The 27978-nt window shown below is 54.7% G+C and overlaps 1 protein-coding gene and 1 long non-coding RNA gene across 4 annotated transcripts; one reads left to right on the top strand and one right to left on the bottom strand.

Moving 5' to 3' along the window:
- Positions 1-101: 101 nt before the first annotated feature.
- Positions 102-17606, bottom strand: Gprc5c (G protein-coupled receptor class C group 5 member C). 2 transcript variants are annotated; one of them, XM_046463418.2, is made up of 5 exons: positions 16544-17606; positions 8300-9382; positions 5834-5928; positions 3800-3949; positions 102-2279 (listed from the first exon to the last, which is right to left on the bottom strand). In XM_046463418.2, exons 1-5 carry the CDS (start codon positions 16728-16730, stop codon positions 2247-2249), a joined length of 1548 nt encoding a protein of 515 aa, XP_046319374.1. In that variant the 5' UTR covers positions 16731-17606; the 3' UTR covers positions 102-2246. The 2 variants fall into 2 exon arrangements, with proteins under 2 accessions (XP_046319374.1, XP_046319376.1); XM_046463420.2 differs by lacking the exon at positions 16544-17606 and adding an exon at positions 16168-16301.
- On the top strand, positions 16371-26988 carry LOC124105959 (uncharacterized). Of its 2 annotated transcripts, none has more exons than XR_009228539.1 (3): positions 16371-16483; positions 18475-23800; positions 24657-26988. It is a non-coding gene; the product is annotated as an uncharacterized LOC124105959 (long non-coding RNA). The 2 variants fall into 2 exon arrangements; XR_006855941.2 differs by having other exon boundaries at positions 16373-16483; positions 23496-23800.
- Positions 26989-27978: the final 990 nt, after the last annotated feature.

Here is a 27978-nt window from a genome sequence, read left to right as displayed (position 1 = left end):
TTGGGGTCAGTCAGCCTTTGATGGTGTGGAAGGCAAAGAGTCTGTGGGGTGGGGAACACGCACGTGCACACGCCCCAGAATCCCTCAGGAACACACAGGACTCAGTGGCAGAAACCCCTCCCAAATGGAGGATCATCGTTTAATTCTGAGTGTCATGAAGTCCTCTGCTTCCAGCGACAGGATCCGGCAGTGGCAGGGGTGAGACACACTGAGGGGGTGCCTAGGACAATGAACCTGCACCAGTTTTCTCCCACTGGATGAGGCACCTTGGCCACTTCAGAGAAGGCGCCTCCTGCCTCCTAAAACACATGCGTCTTCTGGACTCTGCGGAGGAAGCAGTCCAAAAGCTGGACTGGCCTGCATCTTGAGCCCATCCCTCCTGAGCTTCCTCAAGCTGAGGAGTCCGGCTACAGACACACCTGGGTCCACTGCAGGCTGCAGCACCCTGGTCACCCGGCCCAGCCCGAGACTCCTGAGATTGTTACCAAGAACAGTAGTACTCAAGTGCCTTCACTCACTGAAGGGACCTTGGGGGCCGCTAACTCAGATCAGGGCAGTCTGAGGTGCAAGGAGCCCCCGTCCCTTGGAGGGAAACATTACTCTATTCATGGAAGTGAAAGGGAAGAGGGGATCACACCTGGGGACCCAGCCTTACTTTGTGGGAACTGTTCACCCAGTTCAGCTCTGGAACAAATGCTCCAGTGATAAAGGCACAGGTTGATGGGGACAGGGGGGTGGCACTGGGGAATCTGTGGGGCCGACCACAAGGTGCCTCTCAGAAAAGTCCTTGCCTTCCACCTTGCACAGAGGTGATGCTGGGCTAAGGACTGAGCTCCTGGGCACACTCAGGGGGACCCCTTGGATGGGCCAGCTCTGTCGGGTACCAAGGGCAGGACCAAGACGGCGCGGAGGTCTCAGCTTGCTCATCCCTTTCCTCGGGACCAGCATCCCGCAGGTTCTGAGAATGGCCCCTCTTGCCTGGGTGACTGTCAGAACCCTCTGTAGCATGTGCAAGAACAAGGACACTAGAGGTCCCTCCAGTGTTGAAAGCAATGCCGGCCACCCAAGCTGAGGTGGAGACTCAGCCCCCTGCCCGTCACAATCTTCAGTCCAAGACCCCTTACCTAAGGGGCCTCCCCACGTCCCACCAGTTTGTCACAGGAGAGGCCTGGATCCCAACTTGCCTGGTCCAGGACCTTCAACGGGTCCCTGAGAATGCAGCCTTGACCCAGCCTGTTTCTCCTAAGGGGATTTCCAGGCCCTGGCCAGATGCCCAGGTAGTCACAGCAGGCCCCCCGCCCCTCAGAACCTGCGAGGCCCAGGTCATTCAGGAGCATCGATACCTGCCCCTATCCCAGGAGCCACCTTCCAAACAACTGAGAAGCCAAAGGCCGACGAGGGGAGACAAGGTTACAGAGCATCCTGGCATGTAAACAAGGCCAAGTCCCAAATGCCACTGTGGCCTGACAGCTCTCCAAATTCTCCGTGGGGTTCTCCATGAGGTAGCACTGAATGATGAAGAGCTTTCCGGCTTGGAACCGGTGTGGTAGTCCCTGTCCCAAATGGCAAGGACAGTTGGGATCAGAGGACAGGTAGGGCTGGCCCTGGCCTGGTGGTGGGACCCACTTCATCGAAGCTGGGGAAGGCTTAGTCAGGGTCATGGCGCAGAGGGCTCAAATCCAGGATCTACCGGCCATGAACAGAAGCACCACCTGTCCAGGCCAAGCACTGACCTCAGCTCATGGCCTTCCACAGTCCAGGTGGTAGCAAAAGGCCCTGGGGAGGAGGACAAGGGACAACTTCTGCCATGATTTGGCTCCAGAGGCTCACAGAGAAGATTCCCCTCGGTGCCGAGTGGGACAAGATGATGCCGGACACCAAGATAGCCAGCCAGGAAGGTCCAGTGTCAAGACAGAGGCAGCGGAGGCTGCCGTTCCCCGGCAGAAGAGGGCTGTCTGCAGAACCACACCCGGAGACACACAGGCCCGTGACTTGGAAGGAGGGTGGGATCAAGAGGGGAGATGGGAGTCCACAACCAGCTCCTTCCAATTGCAGTCACTTGGGGACCAGGAGGCTGGCTGGGCAGAAGTAGGAAGACCCCTGAACCCCAGGCCTTCCCAGGGACCCCATCAGTCCACTGCTTCAGGTTGGTGGCCTCTGGTCCCTCCCAGCTCCAAGGACAAGGGCGAGAGAGGTACAGAGGAATGAGGACATCAGGTGGCCGTGCAGTCCAGGGAAGTGGGCATCTACCGTCTCGTTTTATTTTGCGGGGACTGAGCCTAAAGTAACCAGAAAGAACAAGAGTCAAAGGGGAAGGACCCGCCGGCTGGGGCCCAACCACTCACTTTTATTTATTTATTTTCAAAGTGCTTCAGTCCCCAGGGGCCGGGGCCATGTGAACATAGAAGGAGAAGTCTGGGAGAAGTTTATTTATCTTTCAGCAACCTCCCTCTCTCTTTCAACAAAACATGTTCTTCCTACAACCAGTGTCAGAAAATAGCTTCTGACTAGCTGGAGAGACATTCCCAGGCCCGGGAGGGGCCGGCTCGCAGCCCCTGGAGAAGCCTAGAACCAGAGTCCAAGGGCCAGGACACCGTTGTCCCACCCATGTGGCTGAGAGAACAGCCTACAGCCCAGCCACCAGGGCTCCCTGGCTGTCAGTGTCGAGAAAACCTAACCAGTCTTGGCCTGGCCACCAGGAGGCCACTCTGCTTACCTACAAGAGGGGTTGGGACATCTACCCACAAAGCCCTGCCTGACCCTGACAGGGCACCGTGCTGGGATTTCGACTCTGGAAAGAGAATACTAGTCCTGTCCTCCTCCCGGGTAGTCCCGGGGATTACACTCCTGCAGGGGACAGGCTTGGGCTGACTATAAAGGACACTAAACAGACATTCTCACACCCTTCCCACCTCGGTAAACCCATGATGGAGTCAAGTCCTGGCCAATCCATCCACCCACTGCAGGGTGAACTGGACTCTCTTCCCACCACGAGCCGAGACTGGCTGACCTCCCCCACACAGCTGCCTGCTGGTGGCCTGCCTTCCTTGTTCGGTCACTGAGTGTAACCACTGGACAGGGGTCCCAGAGGAGAGCTGCAGGGTCAGACAAGCCCAGATGTGGGGCCACATCCACAGCTAAGTGGGGCAGGTGCTGGTTCTGGAGGTCCTCGGGGCGGACAGGGATCACTTCCCTGGTGAGGTGTCCCCCACTAACTTCAGGACACGCCTGCCGCAGTGCACAGAGTGAGCAGCTGTGGAGGAGAAGGGTCACCCACTGCCCATGGAGGAGGGGAGAGAGGGACACTGGAAGCTGACAGCCCACCAGAAACCGCGAGCCCAGCGCGTGCGTTAACAAAGCAGAGACATGTTTATTAGGCACCCTTGTTCCTCACAGAGGAGCAAGACCCAGGCCCGACGTGCCTGCTTGGAGATGTCTTGAGGCTGCAGGAATCTCCAGAGAATGTAGGCGCGGACCGGCCACCACCCCAAGAAGAACACTATTTGGCTGGAGCAGGACCGCCGGAGGTGGCCCGGCATGAAACCAGGCTGGCTCCCGGACTCCACGAACACTGAGGAGTGGGTGGGGGCACCCAGGACACCCCCGGAACATTGGCAGACGGGGGCCTCACGGCTCTGGCACAAGCTGCTTTGAGCCAGTGTGGGAGGAGGAGTCACACAGCATGGGGGTCCTGGGGGTCCCTCACCCAGGCCAGGTCCTGAGGGCCCTCCCCAAATCTGCCCGCTTCCTCCTGGCCGTGGCTGCCGCCTCAGTCCCACACGTAGGGGTTTCTAAAGACCTGAGAGTTCTTGCCGTCCTTAGGTGGCGTGGCCGCCTGGTGGCTCTGGGCCGCGTACATGTCTTCAGCCCGCAGGGTCGAGTTGGCACTGCCCATCACCTGGCTGTTGGCAGTGGCCCGTGGGAGGATGACGTCATAAGTGCCTTCGGACTGGAAGGAAGAACAGGCGGTGTCACAGTCAGGGGGACGGGGCCAGGCTCCGCCAGGGCGGATGTACAAATACTCTGCTTCCTGCAGGGCCCTGAGTGCCAGCTCCTCCTTCTCGTCCCCTCTGCCCCACTCCAGCCAGGTCCCAGTGGCACCTGGGGCTGACAACTGTGGAAAGACATGGCTGACCTCGAGCCCCTAACTCTTCTGCCTCTAGGGATGGGACTGAGGGCTTCGCTCACCTGAGGCTGCCCGGTGCAGAGGCCCTCCTTCTTCCAGGGCTAAGGGGGAAGCTCAGGACCTGGGAGGATGACCTATGACCTGCCTCCAGGCTCCCCTCCTCCAAGAAGCTTACCTGAGCCCCCCAAATGTCACAATACCTGGACACCCTTCTCTTGGGCACTGAGTCATCTGGACTGACCAGTCAAAGCCCGGGAGCCGGCTCCTACCTGGAGGGCAGATGAACTCCTGCCCCCACCTGCCTTATCCCTAAGGAAAAGACCTGTCTTCAACCTTCTGTAGCTCCAGGGCCCCAAACCAGCCTGCAGGAGTCAGAACCAGGTGTTCCCCCCACCTGTGTGCAATCTCCACCTCCCGGAACATCTGGATAAATGGTCTCTAGACCTGGGTGTGCACCAAATCAGCAGGATTCTGTGAAGCATCCACCCCCTCGGAGCTGAGCCCCAGCTGGAGGTGGGAAATGTTTAACTACTGGGGCGGGGAGAGGGAGCCCAGAGCTGCACAACTGCCTGGGGGAGTTTTTCCCTTCCTGGTGGAAACCAAGCTACCCAGGTGATGTCAACAACCCCGGGACACCGAGAGGTGCTAATCCACATTTTCTGCAGGTTCCCAGAGGATGTTAACTCTGGTGGTCTGGGAAAACACATTTTGAAAACCAGGCAGAAAAATTATTCCTGTTAGGGCTGGGGTTGTGACTCAGCGGCAGAGCACTTGCCTAGCATGTGTGAGAAACTGGGCTTGATCTTCAGCACCACATAAAGATAAATAAAGTAAAGGTGTTGAGTCCATCTACAACTACTAAAAAAATTTTTTTAAAAAAAATATATATATCCCTGCTAGTCCAGATCATCAATGAAACACACTGGGAAGGACAGAAGGGTGGCCATGATCAGGCAGTCCCTAAGGGCCTCGGCCTGCTCTCCCTGGCTTGGCCACAGGTTCAGGCTTGGGGAGAGGGACAGAGCTGGAGTCGGAAGTTCCAGACACATGGCCAGCCCCTGCCTCTGGGCTTACGGCAGGAGGTGGGAGGTGGGGGGGGACAGAAGTGAGCCCCGCTGACCTCCTGGCTTCCTGTTCTCAGAGTCCTGCCAAGGCAGGTCGCTGACCTCTCCCCGCAGCCACTGCCAGCCAGGAGGAGAACATATATGGACTGGGAATCTAACCCACCGGCTTCCTGTCCCCTCCCCACTTGGCTAATGGACCATCTGGCTCCCAGAGCCCAAGGGAGGTGGGAGGAGACGGGGAACTGGAGGCCCTCTCTGGACAGCTGCGGGTGAGAACTAAATACCCGGAGAGACCTGCTACATTCAGTTCCCTGTCACTTTGGGGAGTACCTGGCTGAGACCTTTGTCCCTCCCGGAGCTCTTTAGGGTAAAGCTGGGAGCTCCCACAGCCCACCGAGTAGTTCTGCATTTCAGTAGCAGCTAGGCCCAGGCTGTGTGTGATGCCCAGTGACACAGGGCAGGTCACTGCAGTGCGGCCAGAGGCAGTGACCACATCATCTCCAAGAGATGGGTAAGAACTAGGGCTCTGGGTTCCCTGGGGACATTCCCAGATGAGAAGCCTGCCTTCGCCCTCCTCCCACCAAGGGCCCTCTCTCCCCACCTGCCCAGCTGGGCTCTGCGCGGTTCCTGGGACCCCACTCACCGGGCCTTTGTGCATCAGAGCCATCTCGGTGGGCTGGTACACACTGGTCAGCAGCTGTCCATTATAGCCACTGTAAGGTGACACTGGTCTCTTAGCTGTAAGGAAAGACAGGTGCAGATTGAGGATCCCTGATTCTCAGTGTTTCCCCCTCCCACAACCCAAGCAGCCCTCTCCAGGGTGTGGGGGAGCCACACAGTGGATGGGCCGGGCCCTTCCAAGCCCGCACCCCTTTGTACAGAAAGATGCATAGAAGACCACAATGCTGTTGAGCTCCCTGCGGTACAAGACCCCCCCACCCCCACCCAGCAGCTCAGAAAAACGCCCAGTCAGCATCCTTCACATCCTTATCCGCCCCAGGGCCAGAGGCCAAGAGGGGCACATGGGCCTTAGGCTGCCTTCCAAGATGGCCAGCCTCCAGCTCCAGCCTCCACTGCTGCGGGCCAGCTGCCAGGAGCTAGCATAAATACTGCTGAGACCCCTCAGCCCACAAATCTTCATATCGTCATGGGGCAGGGCTGGTTACAGATGCCCCCACCCACCCCCTGGGACCCGGCCGGGGAGACTGCTTGCTTATCCCATCCGGGGCCCCTTGGCAACTCTCCAGAAGTATCTGCGGCTCCAGGAATTCTCCTCTGTACCTTGGAGTGTTGGTTTCCTGATCTGTCCACCCTGCAGGCACCTCGAGGTATTGGAGGAGACCCACTGACCAACCCAAGGGGCCCAAGTGCAGGGTAGCCTGGCCTGTCTCCTGCAGGACCAGGGACCACAACTTATGAGGCTTCTAAGTGCCAGGCTCACGTTATTGATTTTTCCATTTAGGAAAAAAAAAAAAAAAAAAGGAAATATAAACTCACAGCCCAGAAGTGTTTGCCTCGAGAGGACAATGGCTGAGAGCTCTGCGTAAGCGCCCCGGGACAGCGGGCTGCAAGTTCCTGAACCTGCCCATAGCCCCCCTCTCCTGCTGACTGCACCGAGTGCCCCCTGCACACTCAGCCCACTCCTGTGTGCCAGGAGCCACCCCGGGGTAAGGCCAGCGGTCAGCCCCAGTGGGAGGCAGATCAAAGATCGAGTGCCCAGCAGGACAAGGGTCACTGCTTTCCCCAAAGCAGGGATTTTGAGTATCTCACAGTTTGAAAGAAACAGATTTCTCTGATTCTGGATCTTCCTGAATCTGTCCTTGCAGAGGCCCCAGAACTGGCACAGGGTGACCAGAGGCAGTTAAAACCTGAAGTCACTGCCGGGTATGCACACCTGTAATCCCAGAGGCTTGGGAGGCTGAGGCAGGAGGATCACGAGTTCAAAGCCAGCCTCAGCAAAAGTGAGGTGCTAAGCAACTCCGTGAGACCCTGTCTCTAAATAAAATTCAAAATAGGGCTGGGGATGGGACTCAGTGGGTAAGCACCCCTGGGTTTAATCCCCAGTAACAAAAAAAAAAAAAAACCAAAACAACAACAACAAAAAACAAACCACCAAACCTGAAGTCCCCAAGCATCTTAATCAGCACAATCAGCTTAGGTCAGGGTAGGGCTTCAAGCCTGCACCTCCAGTGTTCTCTCATGTGTGGAAGCCAGACAGGAAACAGGAAGAGAAAGAAGGGAAGTGGGTCTCACAGAAAGGGACCAGGGAAGGAAAGGGGAATACTGGGGAGTGATATTGGCCAAAGTATATTGTTATCCTGTATCCATGTAAGAATATGTAACAAACAAATCCCACCCTCCTGAGCAACTATGATGCACCAATAAAAACAATGGGAAAATAAATATGCTGCTGAGGTCACTGCCTGGCACCATAGCGCTTTTTTTGAATCGGGGAGGCTGGGATGGAACCAGGGTCCGCTGCGTGCTAGGCAAGCTTCTGCCACTGAGCCACATCCTGAACCCCAGGCCCCACGAGAGCTTTTATTTAAAAAAAGAAAAAAAGTTGAAAAAGACTTTCTTTAAAAGTAAACCAAGATGGTGATGGATACATACACAGTAGAAAACAACCTCTAAAAGGGTGTTAATAGTAATATAATAAGATACACAATCGCTTGTGTTTCTAGGAGTGTTTCCCGTGTGTCAGGCACAGTCGTTGTTGATTCAATCCTCACAAGGGCCCTGGAGCACTGTTACTACCCCATTGTGCACATGAGGACACCCAGGCACACGGACGTGCCCGTCAACAGTGCTCAGTTCTGGGCAGGGAACAGGAAGGGGTCGGGAGGATGGGAGGCTGCACGGGGGGAGATGGGGGGATTTTGTTTATCTGTAATGTTTGAAATTTTACAAGGAGAATATATTCATGAACTACGAGAATTATTCAGAAAAGCCTTAAAAATGGAATTGGTGTATGTGTGTGTGCGCGCGTTGGTGTGTGCGTGTATGTGGTGCTGGGGATCAAATCCAGGGCACTGTGAGCGAGAACTAGGAAGTGTCACGGTAAAGGACATGGGATAAGGAAGGGGCCGGAGGGTGTCCGGGGACCCACCTGAGATGGGCTCGTCCATGGAAAACGCCTTGTTCTCCACAAACATGCTCTGGCCTGCCTGTTCCTTCAAGATGGTCTCGTAGCCCACGCCCCGGGTGGGGTACATGTCCCCCTGGTAGCTCTGCTCTGGACCGGCCTTGGTCACCTGGGAGACCTCGGGGATGACATATAAGAGGACGAAGGCCCAGGCGTTGGCGGCGAGCGCGATGGCCAGCGTGGGGTCATCCCAGGTGGGGCTGTGGTGCTGCTGGTTGCCGTAGGTGTACATGACGATCCACACCACCCAGATGGCGATGGAGGTGGCCGTGGTGAGCAGCACAAAGACCCCGTGCTTCCGCCAGCGCTTAAAGCGGCCGCACAGGGCGGGCCAGGCGCCCACGAAGGCCCCCAGCAGAAGCAGCATCACGTAGATGAGCGCCATGACAAAGTCCATGTTGGCGATGGCACAGGGGGAGGCCGCGGCCCAGCCGGCGCTGCCATTGCCCACAGGGCCACCCTCACCAGCCCCCCGCACCAGGGTGATGATCAGCCACTCAGTGTTGATGATGACCTCCACTAGGGTCAGGAGCAGAGCCACGGCGAAGATCACCCAGCCGCGGGGGCCGTGGTTCTTCCGGGCCAGGAAGTTGAGGGCAAAGACGTGGGCCAGCAGGCAGGCGAAGCAGATGGCAAACAGGACCCCGAAGAGGAACCTCCGAGAGGCACAGGTGGAGAAGTCGGGCTTCACCACGCAGGCGAACACGAGGAAGAAGAGGCCCAGCGTGCCCAGCAGGAAGAACACCTGGGTCCCCAGCAGGCTCCGCTTCTTGGTGTCCTGCACAAAGGGCAGGCTGGCCACGAGGATGATGGTGAGCACGAACGTGGTGACAATGCCCGCCCCAGCCACGGCCTCCAGGATGATGCCCCAAGCTCCAGAGCGGTCACACAGGTTGTAGTAGAGGGGGTTGAGGTCTGGGCTACAGCCAGGCGGGGCCTGGTTCTGGGCCTGGGCCCCTGGGAACAGGAAGAGAGGCAGTCCCAGGCAAATCAGCAAGGCTCTGCGAGTGGCCATCCTGGCTCCCAGGCCAGGCACCAGCTGGGTCCCTGGAGACAGAGGAAGAAGGGGCAACGTGAGTCCTCCAAGGCCAGCCTCCAGCATGCACGGTGCTGACCATGGCAGACAGCACTCGTTGATGATACGACCATCCACCTGGGCTCCAGAATCTTCTTAACACAGAACTCACGAAGCCTATCAACTGACCAGAGATGAAGCCCATCTGTCACCCCTCTGATTCACCACGGAAAAAAGAAGGAATGTCATTGAATTTTCACTTCCTGCCCTTTCAACCATAAGGTGGATTCAAATATTCCCTGAGCTCATAGAGCTAAGGCTAGGGGGTCAAAGGGCTTCTGAGCAACTCAAAACCAACCGCATGACCCATTCAGTTCTTCTTCTCTGCCGTGGGACTTCTAGGGTTCAGAAGGTCAAGAGACTATGCCCCTAAATCCTGTCCCTGTGAGGCCCAGAGCATGCTGGTCTGTCAGCCACACATTCCTTTATTCAGTCATCCCTCATTCTGCAAGCACTTAACAGGCACCTGTAGCAGGCATAACCTGAAGTCCCTAAAAACAGACAAGCTGAAAACTTGAGTTCCCCATCCCTCCCACTTCCTCCCTTCTTTGCCCTCGGTTTTCCATTTTTACTGCCAACTTTCCTCTTTAGAATCCAGAGTTCTCTATCTAGCTCAGAAGCTGAAGTCAAGGATAAAATAAACTAACTTCCCCCCAAGGGCTTCAAGACTTAATGCAAAAATCCTCCTATGAGGCATTAACATTTTAAAAGAAGAACCAGGCAAGGGCAAGGCAAAACCCCAAAGACTCTTTGGTGGAAGACTTTAAGATACTAGCTAGATGGGGAGAAAGGTATCTTCTGTTAACACCAGCAAGGTAACTCATCACACCATATACTCACTGCGGCTCTGCCCAATGCTATACATCTGCCTCACAGAGTTTGAAAAGGAAACTCTGGCTCTCTGTACCAATTAGATTCTCCCTGTGTGAAGTGGAGGTAAAGGGTATTATAACTGGTTGTAATTCCAGTGACTAGGGAGGCTGAGGCAGAAGGATTGCAACTTTGAGGCCAGCCTCAGCAACTCAGATCCTATTTCAAAATGAAAAATAAAAAGGGCTCTGGATATGGCTCAGCGGGAGAGCATCCCTGGGTTCAATCCCCAGCACCTCCCCCCAGAAAAAAGGATATTGCAGGTTAAGAGAAATTAAAGACCTAACCTGAGAAGCTGGGTATGAAGCTCAATGGTAGAGCACTTTCCTATCAAATGTGAGGTCCTGGATTCCTTCCCAGCACTGCAAATAAATAAATAAAGCCCAAATTTGTGTTTTACAATTAAAAACTGTAAGTTGACTTGGAGACCTAACACACAAAATTTAAATGCTCTAAAATTTAAGTTATAACATTCAAAATTCCAAGAAATACAGGTCCTTCACATTTATGTCACCCTGCATGTTCAAATAACTAGTTGTAGCCAAGTACTGTGGTGCACGCCTATAATTCCAGTAGCTCAGGAGACTGAGGCAGGAGGATCGCAAATTCAAGGCCAGCTTCGGCAACTTGGTGAGACCCTGGTTCAAAATAAAAATACAAAAAGGGCTGGCACGTAGCTCGGTGGTAGAGCACCCCTGGGTTCAATCCCCAGTACCAAAAACAAACTAGTTGTAGCCTTGACTCCTACTTTTCCAGACAGTAACCAAGCTTTCCTGGGCTGACAGCGACCACTAGTGGTTGGCAGGGGAACCACCATTTAGCTCCCTATCTTCCCCACCACCTTCCTCACAGCGGTAGTGGGTGTGGATTTGTCCGGTTAACCTCCTTTCTAGTTTTTCTTTCTCTATTTACTGGGGATTGAACCCAGAGGTGTTTTACCACTAAGTTGTATCTCCAGCCATTTTTGGTTTTTATTTTTAGATTGGGACTTGCTAAATTGCTTAGGGCCTTGCTAAATTGCTGAGACTGGCTTTGAACTTGCGATTCTCCTGCCTTAGCCTCCCAAGCTATTGGGATTACAGGCCTTTCCGTGAGTGTGTATTTGTGTGTGTGTGTGTGTGTGTGTGTGAGAGAGAGAGAGAGAGAGAGAGAGAGAGAGAGAGAGAGAGAGAGAGAGAGAGAGACTAGGGACTGAACCCAGGGGCATCCTTTTTATTCTTTATTCTGAGACTGTGTCTTGCTAAATTACTGAGGCTGGCCTTGAACTTGCAATCCTCTGCCTCATCCTCAGTCTCAGAGATTACAGGTGTGCACCACTACACCATGGCTACTTAATAAACAAGCAAAAGTCCCAAATCTCAATCAATAGAAATTCTCTCCATAATTGATAAATGAAAAGACACTTATAGAATCAGGAGAAATAAAATTTGAAAAATTAAGTGAAAATTAACATAAAAACAGTGATCAATTTTTAAATTTTCACAGCCCTTGAAAATATTTTAGGTATTTTAAATCATCTGGGTCCTCACCACAGGGTCAATTCTACCAGCCTTTCTAGGGCCACCATCCATTCTGATGTAAATTTACTATTGTTTTTCTAAATAACCTCTATTGTAACAGCTGGTTTCCATTTTGATGCAAAAGCTTGGCACTTCAGGTGGTGCTAGGGATTAAGCCCAGGGTTTAGCACAAATTGGACAAGCTTTGAGCACTGACTCTCAAGCCCAGGATGTTAGCTTTTGTAGGGGGACTCCGTGCAGTCATAAATCAATAAAGCACCAACTCTATTTACAACTGCTGGGAAGAGAAAGGGAGTCCAAGGGAATTGATGGGTAAGGGGTAATATTGAGCAACTCCGGGAAACACTTTAGAGATAACAACATGGTATGGGAAGTTAAATGTTCAGCTCCATCTTGGGGGACTTTTGACCCACAGAACCAGCTAGAAACTGGGATGAGGATGGAAATGTGAAACTGAACACTGAGAATGGCTGGGATATCTTGGGGCACCGGCATCTTCTAGAGCTTCTCTTCCTACCTCCCTGGGCTACGTCCCAGTTTAGAAGAGACAATTAGTCCAAATCAGCAAATACTGACTGCATAATTAGGGGGCCCTGTTGCTCTAAGAGCTGTGGAAAATACAAAGGTGATCCCACACAGTCCTCGAATGGACGGTACTTTAAAAATCTAATAGGAGAAATAAGGTAGGTATACAAAAAATGGCTCCAGGAGGAATATGCTACGGGATTCTACTGGGCTGAGAGATGTGGCTCAGTGGTAGAGTGCTTGCCTGACATGTGTGAGGCCCTGGGTTGGAGCTCCAGTGCCTCAAAAAAAGGACAATATTATTGGGGGGCTGGGAGTATACGGAGGTACAGTCTTTGCCTTGGGTTCAATCCCCAGCACCAAAAAACAAAAAAGCATTTTATTTGGCATAAAACAAAAATGCACCAAGAATGTTACTACTACTAAATAAATAAGCAAAAGCAAAATGAACCTCATCCCAGACACTGCCACAGGCAGGGATGGAAGGAGACTAAGCCTTGAAGAATGTGAGGTAAGGGCTGAGCAAGCACAGGGGGCAAGGAGACAGACAAGAGACAAGTCAAAGCCCTGAGATCAACCCAAGTTCAGACCAAGAGGGAAAAGGTCAAGTGCGCCAAGCATGTTAGCTATTTTTCTTTTCTTCTTGTGGTGCTGGGGATGGAACCCAGGGCCGCCTGCCTGCTAGGAGAGCGAGCGCTCTGCCAACTGAGCTACATCCCCAGCCTCAGTTCTCCAAGTATAAAGTGCACTCGTAAAGGGAGGCTCATGAGAAAAGTCCTTGGGAAGGAGTATGAGCTTTATTCTAAGAGGAAAGGGGAGACCACTGAAGGCTGCTTTTTGCATGCTGGGGGCGTCATCAGGGGTGGGGTTATAAGCAGTGGCCCACACCAGTAATCTGGAGACTGAGGCAGGAGGGTCGCAAATTCAAGGCCAGCCTGGGCAACTCAGCAAGACTCTTGTCTCAAAATAAAAAAATAAAAGGGCTGGGGGTGTATCTCAGTGGTAGAGCAGCCCTGGGCTCAGTCCTGAGTACTGAGAGAGAGAGAGAGAGATGGGTTTAGTAAAAAAGCATAAGGAAATCAATTTCTTAGGGACAAATTCACTTCAGTTTTAAGATCAAAACCAAAGGAAAAACCATAATGGCTAGATCTCAGAGACACTTATCAAAACACAATCTAAGGACTAGTAGGGTGTAGGGGGAAAGAACGCTAAATTAAAAAAAAAAAAAGTAATATTGACTCACATCTGATAACAGCCACATCATTACAAAAAACCTTGCCAGGGCTGGAGAGTAGCTCAGCGGTAGAGTGCTTGCCTAGCATGTGTGTGGCCCTGGGTTCCATGCCCAGTGCCACGAAAGAAAAAAAGAAATATGTCTATACCCTGCTGGCCCCTAGCACCCCTTGGGCACTTGGGCCAGGGTCAAGGAGGCTTTACAGCTCCCTCCTCCCCCATTTCCTCTTGACTTTGCTATTGGCCAAACAGCTTCCTAGACCTTACCCTTCAAATCTCACTCTGCCACCAAACCCCCAGGAATCTACTCACCCCACCCCCAACCGGTACCTTGACGCCATTCAGCTGCCCTGAAACTGATCAGCCTCAGATGAAGCAATCCATTCCCATCCTAAAATGTCTTAATCCTCTGCTTCCCCCCAAAATTGAAGGGCAGGTGGGGAGACAGAAATACACTGACTCAGGTGGAAAAAAAAATTGGGCCAGCTGAGCCTGGCTCTGGTCCCCTGCTTAGGACAGAAACCCTTGGAAGCCAGCAGAAGAGTTCAAGAGAATGAAGCTCAAGAGGCGCACGGACAACCAAGAGTGCAGATTCAGCCACCTAGTTGATGTCCCCTCGGGATGGGGGCTAAGGGCGAGACCAGATGGACCCAGCTCTGCTCTTGGGCTCTTCCTCAGGGCTCTGGAAGTATCTTCTTCCTTCCGTGGATCCTGTACTCACACTGAACCTCCTGAGCCTTGAACATTAAAATCGTGAACACCTCTCTCCCTTCCCAGGCTCTAAGTCTGGGGCTAGTGAACAAGACAGTGTTCCTTGAAACTTCTATGCTGGGGCCTGGACAGAGTAGGCATTGCAAAATCATCCCCTGAATGGACACAGCGTCCATTTCTCCTCACCCAGTCCCGCCTCCTTCATTTTGGGGTCACATCTCCTGCATAAAGATTTTTAAGAGAGGAATGGAAGAGGGAGCAAGCTCCTCGTGCCCTAGGAGCCTCCCACTCCCCACAGCTGAAGTCCAGCCTCCGATGTTTTTTTTTTTTTTTGGACAAAAGGGCCCTTTTGCTTCACCTCTCCAGAACCAGTCACACAAATATTTTTAATCACCTCTGAAATCTGCCTTTCCCTGGCTCAGCCACCCAGCCCCCAGCTGTGGTCTGAGTCAGTCTAGTCCAGCTCCAGAAATGTCTGCCCTTCTCACTCCAGGGGGAGCAGAGAGGCCTCCAGGGTTGGAGGGCGGAGGCCCAGCCAGCCCTGACTGGTTTTACCCAGCAACAGGTGAGGCAGCCAGCCCCCCTCACCCCTCCACCATCCACACCCAAACTGGAGAACTCCTCAGGGTGAAGAATACCATCGTGGAAAGAAAGCCCCAAGAATCTGGGGAAGCAGTCCTGGTCTGTCTCCCAGGCTCAAGGGTGCAGAGTGATATCAACCTGAGGCCAGTGGTTGCCTTCAAGGGTGCCAAGAACATTGAGAGCCCCTCCCGGAGGGGGCTGCTCAGCCAGGGAGAGCGCAGAGCAGCCTTCTTCCTCCCTGAGTGGCTGCCTCCACTCAGCAGACTGAAAAGACGGGTGGACTCTGCCAGTTTCCTCTCACCTCCCATTCATCTCCTCCTCCTTTCTCTCTCAGTCGCCGGCTGGGTCCTAAGGTGTTAGCCCTCAATCCAGAGGGCTCTGACACTTAACCCATCCAATAAGGAGTCTGGGAGATCCAGTGCCAGGAAGGAGCCACCTCAATCCGGTCCCCACCCCATACCAAGAATTGGCGTTGGGGCCAAACTGCCTCTGGGGCATTCAGAGACTCAGAAGTCTTCACCAAGGGTCTGCTCAGGAATGTCCCTCTGGAATGCGCCCCACCCCCCATCAGCACTCCCGGTCCCAGCCACACTGGAAGGCACATGGTTGGTGATGGTGGTGGTGTGGGAGGTGGGGATCCAGGCCACAAAACCCTGTTTGTACACATTCTGGTGCTTTAGGATCAAGATCGGTAGCTTTAAGTGATGAGGTCTTCTCGGGTGTAAAACTGCGGTCTGGGGGTGGGGGTGGGGGGGAGTGAAAAGGACACAGGAAAAGCCAGGAGGGTGGGGGTGGGGTCTTCAAGCCACGCTGCCAGGAATCCAGCGGTGTGATAGTCGAAAATTCCAAACTTTCCCGCAGACAGATCCGGAGCCTTCCCCTTCCCACTCCAGTCCCCGCTACTAAGGTCTACACTCGCGCTTCCTCGGACGTCTTGACAGAAAGGGCAGGGAGACCAGTCACTTTTCGTCAAAGTTCCCCTGTCCACAGAAACCTGCCCCCTTCCCTTCCACAGCATTGGGCAGCGGAGAGCAATCTGTGGACTCCCGCTAAGAGGCAGGCGGATCGAGGGACACTCCCGCCGCGGACTCCTTTCTCTTGCTGTCCACCGGGGCCGCCGCTCCTGGCTTCCTCCGCCCCCAGTCCCCAGCTGGCTTGGGTTTGGAAACTTTCCGGGACCCAACGGAGTTGGCGCGGCGTCCCCCGCCTCCCGGGTGTCCACCCCAGCGCCTCTGCCCTCGCCCACTCCCTGCCAGCCCTACCCGGCTCTTCCGGGCGGCGGAGGGGAGGGCGGAGCGGGAAGGCAGCAGCCTTACCTGGGACGCGCCGCCAGCCCGGCTCCGGCGCGGCGTCTGGGGCCAACTCCAGCTCCAGGCAGAGCGCGGGCGGGGGTGGGAGGGACTCCGCGCAGGGCGCAGCGCCAGCCTCAGCCCTGGCTGCGGTGGCGGGGCCCCGGCGGGGGCGCGGGGCGCAGGACCTGCCTCCCCGGGACCCGGGCGGAGCTGGGCGCGCTAGGTCGCTCGCTTTCGCGCCGGGTGCCCGGCTCCTTCCTCTCGGCGAGGGTGGGCCGGCCGGTATCACCGTGACATCACCTCCATTCACGGCGCTTATCCGGCGCCCGCGGCGCTCCAGGTAGGTGCAATCCGTTTACACAGTAACAAAGCCCGCCCTGCCCTCCCTCCGCCGACTCACCTCCAGCCTCGGCCGAGACGCACTTTCCGGCCGGTGAGCGAGATCCGAGTTTCTGGCCAAGCTGGCGTGTGGGTTGTTGCTGTTTACTGCCACGCCCCCGCACGCGAGCACGCGCACATTCACGCGCACTCACTTTCTGGATTCGGCTCTTTCTCTGGAAAGCGGTTTGGGGTGCAGCCCAGCACATCCCGCGGGCGGGCTCTCCCTCGCGGCATCTCCCAGCTCGCGTACGCACCCACTGGCGCCGGGGCTGCCTTGGCGCGTCTCTCAGTGGCGGACACCCAGCCTTTGTCACCTTCGTCCTGGCTTTCCTTCGAGACACGCCAGACGCAGTTCGCTGCCCCGGGCTGGAGCGAGGCGCACACTGAGACACAAAGTCCGTCTTTGTCACGCTTTCTGCGCCCCCTCCCCTCCAGAGCTTGCACACGTGGACACTTCACACACCCAGCGTCCACCTCTTTAACGCGCGCTCCTTCCCTGATACCCCAGTCACCAAGATCACGTGGGAATGCCGCCACGCACGCCCCTAATCCCGTGGGCCGAGCCCCAACCCCTGCAGACCGTGGGCAAACGTCGCGCTGGGTTTACTATCCAGCGCTCAGGTTTCCCGAGACCGCTCCAGACCCGGCTCAATTCGGAGCGCGCGCCCCCCTCCCCGCGTCCCCGTTCCGCGTGCCGACTTGTCCTAATTAGCCTTCACGGTTTTGTTCCCCGAGGTACAGTGTTTAACCGGGCCCCGATCTCTGCGCTCCGGGTCACGCTGACCCTGACTCCGAGTTTAGCCCCTCCCGCGGCTGGGGGACCTTTCCACGATTTCGGGTTCCCCTGAGCCCCACACCCCCGCTCCCTGCCAGGGTGGATCTGCGGGTGACTGCCCTGACCCCTCCGGACCCGGTAATCTGCTGAAAGGGAACCGCAGAATAGGGAAGCGAATCCCGGCTGAGACCTCTCTCGCCCAGTAAACAAGAGATTTTCCGGCCTCCTCCTCCAGGGGCCGCGGGCCCCGCGGGAGGTGGGCTGCGCTGCCCCTGGAGGCCGGGTGCGGGCCTGCTTGGCTTGCGCCGGAGGCCCTGAGAGGCCAAGGCGCACCGAGAAAGAGGAGGTTGTTGAGCCTGGCCCGGCCCCTGGGGACGCGGGGGAGGGCAGGGCGACGGGTCTCGGGGTGCCCATTCTCGTGACGCCTAGTTGCCTGGGGGATCGCCAGCAGCGCGCGGTCGGAGCCAACCGGTGGCGGGGCGGACTGCTGGGCATGTTTGTTCAACCCCGAGCGCCTGCGAGGGGGAGGGGAGGCAGCTGGTCACGGGTGAGGGGGTAGCCAGGTGGGGTCGGGCGCGGAGAGGGGAGGGGTACCTCCCGGGCTGTTTGTTTGCGTGCCTAGGTCTATGACAACCTGGAGTCTAAACTCTATCAATCACCCAGAGCTGCCCGAGCGATAAACCTCAGGCTGTTCCTCCCTTTGCACACCGAGCTTTCTGACTAGGAGGGAATGTTTGCTTAGCCGGGTAGCAGCGGTAGGGCCCTGGCTTTCTAGAACACTATATCCCTTCCTGTGCCCTATGCTGGCAGGCTTATCTGGAGAAGGCTGCTAAGACCAAATTGTTTCAGTGTTGCTGCTCCAGAGCTCTCCAATCCCTCATTCACCTCCCACCCCAGAATCGGGGACCAAGGCATGAATAGGGTTAGCAGCTCCATGCCCACACTGAAAAGCCCCCATCTACCTGAGTGAGAGAAGCTAAGTTGTCCTGGCTTCTAACTACGTTTACTTAACCAGGCCACTACCTGGCAGCTCACTGGGCAGGGTCATCATGTAGGAGAAATAGCCTGAGACTACAAGACCTGTTGGCCCTAAGGAGTGGAAGACAATTTAAGTTATGGCCCTGATACTAGGTCAATTTGCTTGCCCTCTTCAAGAGCCTCTCCTCCCCACCTAGGTTCTCCGGACATCAGCTCCTGTCCCCTGCAGCCCTGCCTCAGGCAGGTGAAGGACTGGACTGTCTGTTGCCTGATCATGGATCACCACCCGGGAGTCCTTTGCAAAGGGGCCCCACTCTCAAGGGCTGAGCCCTGGGGAAATGTAGGACAGTTTCTGAGAACTGTTTGCTCTTCCCTCTTCACTCCAGCTCCCTTCTGGAATAGGATCTGTCTTCAAAGGACAAAGCAAGTCCCTCAGCGCAGATGGCCTGGGCCCCTAGGTGTCCAGGATTTCTGTTGCACTCCACTTCAGTCCCTGGACCTGGGTAGGGAGAATGGAATTGGGAGCTGCCGCCCCCATGCCACCCTAACCCTCACCCTAGTGGGCAGGGCTGTACCCACGCAGCCTACCATGCTAGAAAGGGAGGTTCTCGTGAGGTACTGTGCTTTTTCAGACTTCAATCACAGGGTCATCTGTGTCCCCTGGTGCCCCTCAACCTTAGTTAATAACAACCCAGCAGGCATGGAACCCATTGTGAACTCCCATTTCACCAGAAAGTAACCCTTTGAGACATGGTCCCTGCAGGTGCTGCACACCCACTGTTCCCAGCCTTCCTGGCCTTCCTGGATTGAGGCAGAGCACCCCACTGCCCCCCATCTGCCCTCTCCCAAGCATCTGATTTTTACTGGAAGGTAGAATGTCACCACCTTTACTCACTGGAAAGCCCCTTCTTTTAGCTGCCTGGGTTCCCTCAATCCTGGAATCTGAGGTACTCGCAGGGCCAGGGTGCCATCTGCCAGCTGTGTGACCAGCAGGTCACTTCATCTCTCTGCACCCCACCTTCCTCTACTGCAAAATGGAGGTGATAACACCATCCCCATCTGTGATAACACCTCTCCTATCTGTGACTGCCTAACCTCTCTGAGCCTTAGGCCTTTTAGCTAAAGACATCTGGCAGTTTTGAACCCAAACTTCTGTAGAATCTGCTTTTCTGACACTTTCAACTCCACATCACCATCAGGAGAGCCATGCTTGATCACTCTTTGGGACGCATGCCCTAAGCCTTCACCTGTGCTGGTCTTTCTACCTGAGATGTCCTGTCCCTCCCACCTCCTGTCTCTGTCTGGCCAAAAATTTTTGCAAATCTGCCTGCCTCAGAATGAGGCCTTTCTCAGTTTCCCCAAGAGGAACCACTGTGAGCTGCCCACTTACCCCCAGTCCATTATGCATTTGTTTATCGTTTCTCCTGGTGTATCATAAGTAACCTTTTGAGCCTTTCTCAAGAGCAGGGACTCTTCTTACTATCCGTCCCCAGAGCCTTTCTCAAGAGCAGGGATTCTTCTTACTATCCGTCCCCAGCATCTGGCACACAGCCTGGAGCATGGTAGATATTTTCAGCAAATGTCTATGGAATAGCCGTTATTCTGCTGCCAAGTGCTCTACCTCTGAGCTGTACTTGCAAGGAATAGCCACTAGTCTGTAGGAGACCACTGCTGACCTTCCCTCTCATACAGCACCCTTGCAAATGGTGCCACAACTTCCCCGCGACAGGCAAGCATCTTTTCTGCTGGAGAATCCCACCTCTCCTGGGCCAGCCAGCAAGCCCCGCACCAGAGCCCAGGATAGGGCCCCTGGCAACCCAGTTTTAGCATGGAGGAGCCCAGCCAGGGAGTGCTAGAGGTCACTAAGTCCCTCAGAGGAGCTGCCTTGTCCCCACTCCCTGTCCTGGGTCACGGTTTCAGCTTTTCTTCCTCCATGGAGGGGCAGGCCAACCTCCTCTTTTTAGCGGGTGGAGGGTCCTCAGTGCAGTGAGAACAGTGCCCCCCTGAACTAAGGGTAGGTCCAGGCTCCCTGATAGGTAGGGGCCTTGTTCCTGAACTGGGTGGCCAGGAGCCCCGCCACCTGCAGCTGGTTAATAGTTTGCATTTCACCTGGCCTTGCCCTCGGGCTCTGCATTAACTGGTTACAGCCCCTGCTGCATGCTTTGTTGGGCCTGGTCTTTTTCTTGGTCTCACAGGACTTCCTGCTTGGAGCAGCAGAGGCTGCGTGGGTTTTGTTTTAGAGGGGCCTGCGATATCATGATGGCCCTTTAAGAAGCAGGAAGCCATATGAGTTAAAGACTCATTCACCTCAACTGGCTACCCGTGGGTGACCCCTCTGGAAATGTCCCCGGACCGAAGCAGGCTTTGGATAGAGCCTGCTAGAATGCCACCTGACCGGGAGCCCTTCTACAAACCTGCGTCTGCGTCCACAGCTCAGTGGCCGCTGACCAACTCCCTGGGAGCAGAGAACTGGATTTTCTGAGTTGCCCAGATCTGGCCAGCCTCCATCAACAGACTTAGTGAATCCTAAGAGCCAGATCTTAAAGCAAGGGTCCAGACATGCAGGCCACTCAACCCGCCACCCTCTCCAGAAACAAAAAGGAAATGTGTGACCACACAGTATTTAGCTTCCCCGCCTTCAGGAGTCTGCCCGCCATCTGAGAGCATTTCAAGGGTGAGCAGGACTTCCGTCTCACCCCAATAGCTGCACTAGCCCCCAAAGTGATGATCCTGCTTGCATTGTCCCCTCCAGTCACCCTGTGAGCCCTCATCTAATGTGGGTCATTCCCTGATTTTACTCCAGGGCTCTATAACACCTTCCTTGGCTCCTGATGCCTTTAAAGACCAGACCCCCTTGCCCAGCATTCAAGGCCTCTGCAGCCTGTATCCAACAGGGGCTCCTTCCTCTTCCCCACAGGAAATGGTCACTCTGGCCTGAGCCTGCCTCCTGACTGCCTTCCTGTGACTTGCTCCCATTGTCCTTACACTCAATCCAAGATGCCCTCCTCTTAGAGACCATGTCCTAGAGCCCTGGGCTGTCCTGCAAGCAAGTGCTGGTGACCTCAGAGTTCTCTTTCCCCCAGAACTCTGCCGCCCCCATTTGCTAATCTTACCTTTTTTTGCATTGTTAATTATCTTATACAGAGATACCTTGCCTCCCTAATGCTGGGAGGCCCTGTAGGAATGAATTCTAGATTCTGCCCCTCTCCTTCCCAGCACAATGCTTTCTGCATCCAAATAATAAAAAAAAAAGGGCATTAAATATTGGTGATTGTATTGATTGACCAAAAGAGAGGCTGCTGTCAGCCTTTCTAAGTGGGAGGGGGGAGAGGACGACACAGGGTCAGCAAGAATCCAGTGTCCAGAACCCCAGGCCAAGGAGTTCAGAGATCTGGCTTGTCTGATGATATAATACCCCCATGTGGTGCTGTACAATTTCAAATCGTTTTTTACATAATTTGATGCTTTCGACCATATAAGCATCCAAAAGGGTAGGTCCGAATCCATAAGGCAGATGTCATTATCTCTGTTTTATAGACTTAAAAACTGAGGTTCACAGAGGCCAAGACCCGCTGTGGATTTGGACTTGGTCTTTACTGTCTGTGCCCTGACTGCTTTCCTCGCCTCTTGTATAGCCCTTAGAATGTCCCGCCTGTGGATAGGTATTTATGCACCTGTCCCGCCCCAGCCGAGGCACAGGCTTGGAGGAAGGGTGAAAGCCCCCTTCATCTTCCTGTTTCCCTTCCTGCCCTCCCGGAAGGAGGCCTCACTTCCCATCGCAAGGTGGCCAGCCGTGGGCGGCTGCCCTTCCTCTTCCAGAATCCCCTTCACCTTCAGAAGCCAGCCTCCACTCCAGGGCCCTGCCTTCTTGGCCTGTGGCCTCTGATGGTCACATCCACCCTGCACACTCTGCACATGTGGCCATTTGGCCCTTCACCAGCCTCTGCAGCCACCACCAACATAGCGTACTCAACAAACCCTTTAAAAGACCCACTCACTGCCCCACCCCTTGCCTGGAAATTTGAGGCTGCCCCAACCTCTAATCCAGCCCAGACCCCTAGCAATGTTGGGAGAGTCATGGGACCACAGGGGACCCAGAGATGGGTTCCTCCAGCAGGGCCGGGCCGGGCAGGGCCGGGCAAGGCCCACCAGCTGGCTTCTGGGCCCTGTCCAGTCCCAGCTGTTCCTGGCACTATTTGGGGCTTGACTGCCTCCCTCACCGGAAGGCCAGTTGCGGTGCAGCCTGGGCTGCCGGGAACCGGTGCGCTATTCTGGGAGTGTGATGGGGCTCAGAGGCCTGGCGGCGGCTGGAACCTCAGCCCCTTTGGTTTCCAGACTGCGCTCCTCCCCTCTGATGATAAGGCAGCCTTCAGTCATTATGCAAAGTTCAGAACCACCGACGGCACGTTGGAGGGTCTTAATGGCCCTTGTGGTTGTGCTAAAGTGGGACGTGGGCAGAAGCGGCCTGCGCGTCAGCCTCCGGAGGCAGCAGCCCTCACTCTCGCTGTCACTCACGTAGCCCAGGGTGCTTTTCCTTCAGCTCGTCCTCTCGCCCCCCACCCCTTGCCGCATTAGCCCAGGCACGGGATCTGGCTCCATCCCTCCCTGTCAAATCCAGGGGCAGATTTCCTCTGTGGCCTTTTTTCTTTCTCTTTTTAAATTGAAACTGGATATTTCTGCAACGTAAGCAATACAAGTACGAACACTGAGTTTGGTTGACAAAAGATTAACCCAACTTAGAGCAAAATTAAGCCCTTACGATTGACCTGGTTTGGGTAGGAGCCTGGAGATTTATGATCCTGGTGTGGAACTAGAAGCCAGGACGGGAAGAGAGTCTGCCCTACCCAGGGTCACTCGCTGGTGGACAGGAAACAGATATCTGGACCTGTTCTGATCGCGGAATCCAGCTCCCTAGGCAAGGAGCCTGTGAGCCTGCCTGACATCCTCGCCCCACACGTGCCTAGAGATGCAGGCGGGCCTTGGGAATCGATGAGGCCAGGTTAGAAAGAACTGTGGGAGTCCACCAGGAGGAGCAGGCAAACCACAGCACAGGATGCCCTGGAAGGATTCTGGCCAGGCAGTCCAGGCTGGCCGCCTCTTAGATAACAGTGGACTTGAGGATTAGCAGAAGCAGGGCCAACGTGGGGAAGTGTGGAGGGTCCACAGCTGAAGTGCTCCAGGGGGTGAGCGCCTACCTCTTTCTTCTATTCCTCCCCAGGAGCGGATCTTCGTTCCACATGGTGGAAGGGATGATTAAGGAACAGCAAGTTGCTGTGAGACATCTCCTCTGTTCTCTTGCCTTCTTATTCCCCGGCTCCAAATATTTTCCAGCCCTGTGTGAAGTCATCCCTGTCAAGTTCAAGATTCACCTCCTCCTTCACAGTCCCCTGGGAGTGTATGAAGACTACAGGCTTCTGAACCTGTTCGATAACAATCTCCAAGTGCAACAGACTATTAGGTCTCATAAAGTTTGAGCCACTGAAGTAGGAATCCCTTTGGGATAAAAGCAGTGCTTCCTGCAGGGTTAGTGTGTGAGCAGGGCCGTGGGCTCTGGTTGGGTGGTAGGAGGGCGATAAAAGCACGTTCTCTAGAAAAAAGAGAAGAGAGAGAGAAGTCTTGGGAGCAAGTGAGAGTCTGGAGTGGTTAGCAAAGGGGCCTGCAGTGAGAAGCTCTGGCCAGGCTCACAGTGGAAGGCCCTAGGAAGCGGTCAGAACTCGGGGAGAAAATTCGAGCCAGCCCCAAAGGTGAACCCTTTGATGTTCATAACAATTTTTTTTTTAATTTTTTTATCTATTTATTTAGTTTTTTGGTACTGGGGGTAGAACCCAGGGCATCAGGCATGCTAGGCAAGTACTCTACCACTGAGCCACATTCCCCAGCCCTTTTTTATTTTATTCGGCGGTAACATCTTGCCAAGTTGCCTAGGCTGGCCTTGAACTTGGATCATCCTGCCTCAGCCTCCAGAGTCACTGGATTTACCAGCATGCACCCCCTCACCCGTCAGGTCATGAACATTTTTCTGAAGCCCCTTTGATCCTCTTCCTGGGCATCAAAGGCAGGCATCATTGAATTAAGTCATTTTCTACTGGACTGCCAACCTCCTCTTTCTAGAAATGGTAAAGTCACAGAGAAAAAGCAAGATGTGAAGGGATCCCCGGGCCTTGGATGATGCTATGGGGGCTTTATAGGTCCTGGAGACGACCTAGGGACAGCCACACCCAGTGGTCTTCCTTGTCTTCTCTGAAGGGTCTGCCTGCCAGGAGTGTGGGGGCACTTGAGTGCACCTGGAGGACTTGCTTCCTGTTTTCATGGGGGATGTTGCTCACTCAAAGGTAAATCTCACTTGCCATTATCTTGTTTCTGCTCTTTTTTCCCCCAGAAATCTGGCCTCATTCGCTCGACCTTGGACTGTGTCCTGCTATCAAGTATGGGGCAGGAGCCACAGGTAGAAGAGAAGGGAGATGGGCACTTATTCTAGGGGAGCCTGTGACTCTCCTGCGTGTCCAAGGTCATTTTGATCACTGGAACTGAAGCAGCTGGCACAGTAGAGATTTACTCCCAACTGCCCTTGCGCCTAATACCGTATTGCATTTCAAAACAGCTGTCTTGCTCTCCCAGCCACTTCCTAACTAGGGCTGCAAACGGCCCAGCTTGGCTCCCTCCCTGTCCTTGGACCTGCTCTGGCAATGAAATGTGATCCAGAAAAGCCCCTTTTGCATGGGCCCCGCCCACCGCCTGCTCCTGCACACCTTCCTAACAGCTCCCCAGTGGGGCAGAGGGGCTCTCGGCCCAGAATCAGACCCAGAGCCACAAACGGACCCCAGGGGCTGCCCTCCCCACCCCGACATGATGTGCACAGCCAGCTGTTGACAAGCACACCACGGACAGGGGTGCTCCAAGTTCTAGACTCACAGAGCCTCTGATGCCCCTGGCGGATCTGCTTCTGGGTTCCAGTTCTGTCTTGGGAGTCAGGGGACCCCGGTTTAGGATTCGGCTTGACTGCCCAGGGTAGCCCTGGAGAAGTCCTCTCAGCTTCTTGAGCTGCTTTCTCACCCATATAATAACAAGAGCTAACGTGGTTACCGGATAGGACTGTTAGAAGTTAACATTAACTCCTTGGCCCCAACAATCTTATGAGGTGGATGCAATCACTCTACCTACTCGTAAAGGGAAATTGGCCGGGTGTGGTGGCATATACCTGTCATCCCAGCTACTGGGGAGGCTGAGGCAGTAGGATGGCAAGTTTGAGGCCAGCCTGGGCAACTTAGAAGTTGTCTTAAAATGAAAAGGGCTGGGGATGTGGCTCAGGGGACAGTGCTCCCGGCTTCAGTCCCCAGTACCAAGAGTAAATGAGGACACTGAGGGAAACAAGCAGCGTATTCAGGGTCAGTTGGTAGGAACTGATGGTCACCCCAGGACCTGACCACTATGTATGCTGCTTCTGGTGGGATAAGAAGACTATATGAGCTGTCTCCGTGAAACTGGGCGGTGTGAACAGAAACACTCATGATGGCGGTGTCTGTGGCCAGGGATTGGAGGGGCTTGAGTGGAGGGTCAGGCCCAGGGCATCTCATCTGGTTGCAGTCAAGATGTTGGCTGGGGCTTCCGCGGTCACCCAAAGGCTCACCTAAGGTGGGGGGATCTGCGTCCAGGGTAGCTCACTCTCTGAGGCCAGGTGTTGGCTGGGAGCTGCAGGTCCTCACTACAGACCTCTCCATAGGCTGTTTGTGTGGTGTTGGTTGGTTGGTTGGTTGGTTGGTCCTGGGGGTTGAACCCAGGGGTGCTTAACCACTGAGCCACATCCCCAACTTTTTTTTTTTAAAGAGAGAGAGAGAATTTTAATATTTATTTTTTAGTTTTCGGCGGACACAACATCTTTGTTTGTATGTGGTGCTGAGGATCGAACCCGGGCCGCACGCATGCCAGGAGAGCGCGCTACTGCTTGAGCCACATCCCCAGCCCCCCATCTCAGCTTCTGCTGTACGCGACCTCTCCTGGTGTCTAGCAGTGTGTTCAAGGTCACTTGGTAGGAACTGCTTACATGGCTTTCTTTAAAGGACAACAGGCTTATTGGGTTTAGGACCCACCCTAAGCCTATAGAACTGCATCTTGGTGTGATTACATCTGCAAAGATCCTATTTGCCAATAAGGGCACCTTCACGGGTCCCTGGGGTCAGGACTGATGCGTACCTCGTGGGGTGCCCAGTCGGCCTCCAGCATGTGCAGTGTAATGTGGGAGGTCCTGCCTGGGTAGGAGTTGCTGTCTCCCTCACTGCAGTGGTGATGTTGGAAGTAGTGATCATGGGAGCTGGAGAAAGAGTGTTGGTTGGAGCCCAGCACAGTGGCCACGCCTGGAATTCCAGAGACTCAGGAGGCTGAGGCAGGAGGATCACAAGTTTGAGGCCAGCCTGGGCAACTTATTGAGACAGTGTCTCAAAACAAAATTTCAAAAGAAGAGGTGAGATACAGTTCAAAGGTAGCACTCTCCTAGCTTCAATCCCCAGTACAGGGCGGAGGGGGGGGACAAAGTGTGATTAGAATGGACATCCTGTTGATGTCACTGTCATTTCATGGCCACACAGGTGGGCAATTCTTTAAGTCTCTCTGAAAGCCCTTGATGTCTAGGCCATTTTTCCAAGTGTGGCTGTTCTCTCACTGGAACTTCCTCATGGTTTTCCATGGATTCTGTCCATTAAAATCTTCTCCATCAATTTCGCCCATGGATAATCTGTTTCCTTATGGGTGATGCTGCTTCAGCACTTTCTCACCCAGCTGTCTTGGAGGGATGGGCTGTCCATCCCTCACTCTAGCCCTCCAAGATACGCCATCCAGGCCCTCATTCCTGGGGCTCACTGGCCCTCAGCCAGTTGGGCATGCAGCAGTGTGTGCCCAAAGAACATAGAACTGGCAGTTGGCTTCCCAAATGGCTTCCCAATTGGCTTCCTGGCCCTGCTTCCAGGGAGCTGGGTGCCTCTGCCTCTTCCTGCCGTGGCTTTCTGATTGACAGCATGGCGCGTTGTGCTCTAGCTTCACTCTCAGGCTAGGTAGCTTCACAGAGGCCCACCCCTCCCTCTGGGCTCACTCTGTTAGCAGAGCCACAGGCAAATCCAGGAAGTTGACCCCAGACCCAGAGCCGCGCACAGGACACGGGACACCCGAGCAGGTGTCGGGCCGAGCTGGTGTTTCTCACCTCTCCTCTGTTCCTCCAGCCTGGGAATCCGACCACCTGGCTCTGGCCCTTACGCTGCCATCTCTGCTCTGGGGCCTTAGTGCCCCTTCCTGCTGGACGGCACAGATTGTCGCTGCTGAGCTACCTTTGCTGGTTGCGAGCCTGGCCGTGCTGAGTGTTTGCAAAGCTCTTCACTGCTCTTCAAATAAAAGGTGTTTTCTGTCTTTGGTTCCAGAGGGCCGCAGACTTCTAGCTGCTATACAAATATTTGTTGATTTTAATTTAGGATTTGCCAGCCCCAGAAGGAGCAATGCCACTAGGCAACTCTGCCTGTCACCAAAACTAGCCACCAGGGAGAATGTTGGGGTAGATCAATAATGAGGGACTGTGGGTTTGGAGGTTGGGGGCCCTTGTTGCCCCTAAATAGCCAGTGAGATGGGAACATGGGAAAGGAGATGATGGTTGAATCTTCCAGAGCATTCCTGTGACCGATAGCAGTGTAAAAACTACCTGGAAACCTAGTGGCTTAAAA

The sequence above is a fragment of the Marmota monax genome, unplaced genomic scaffold, assembly GCF_021218885.2.
Source record: "Marmota monax isolate L192 unplaced genomic scaffold, Marmota_monax_Labrador192_F-V1.1 WCK01_AAM20220418_F8-fsc00208, whole genome shotgun sequence".
NCBI lineage: Eukaryota > Metazoa > Chordata > Mammalia > Rodentia > Sciuridae > Marmota > Marmota monax.
The sequence above is the reverse complement of the archived record's forward strand: the minus strand, read 5'-3'. Positions and strand labels throughout refer to the sequence as shown.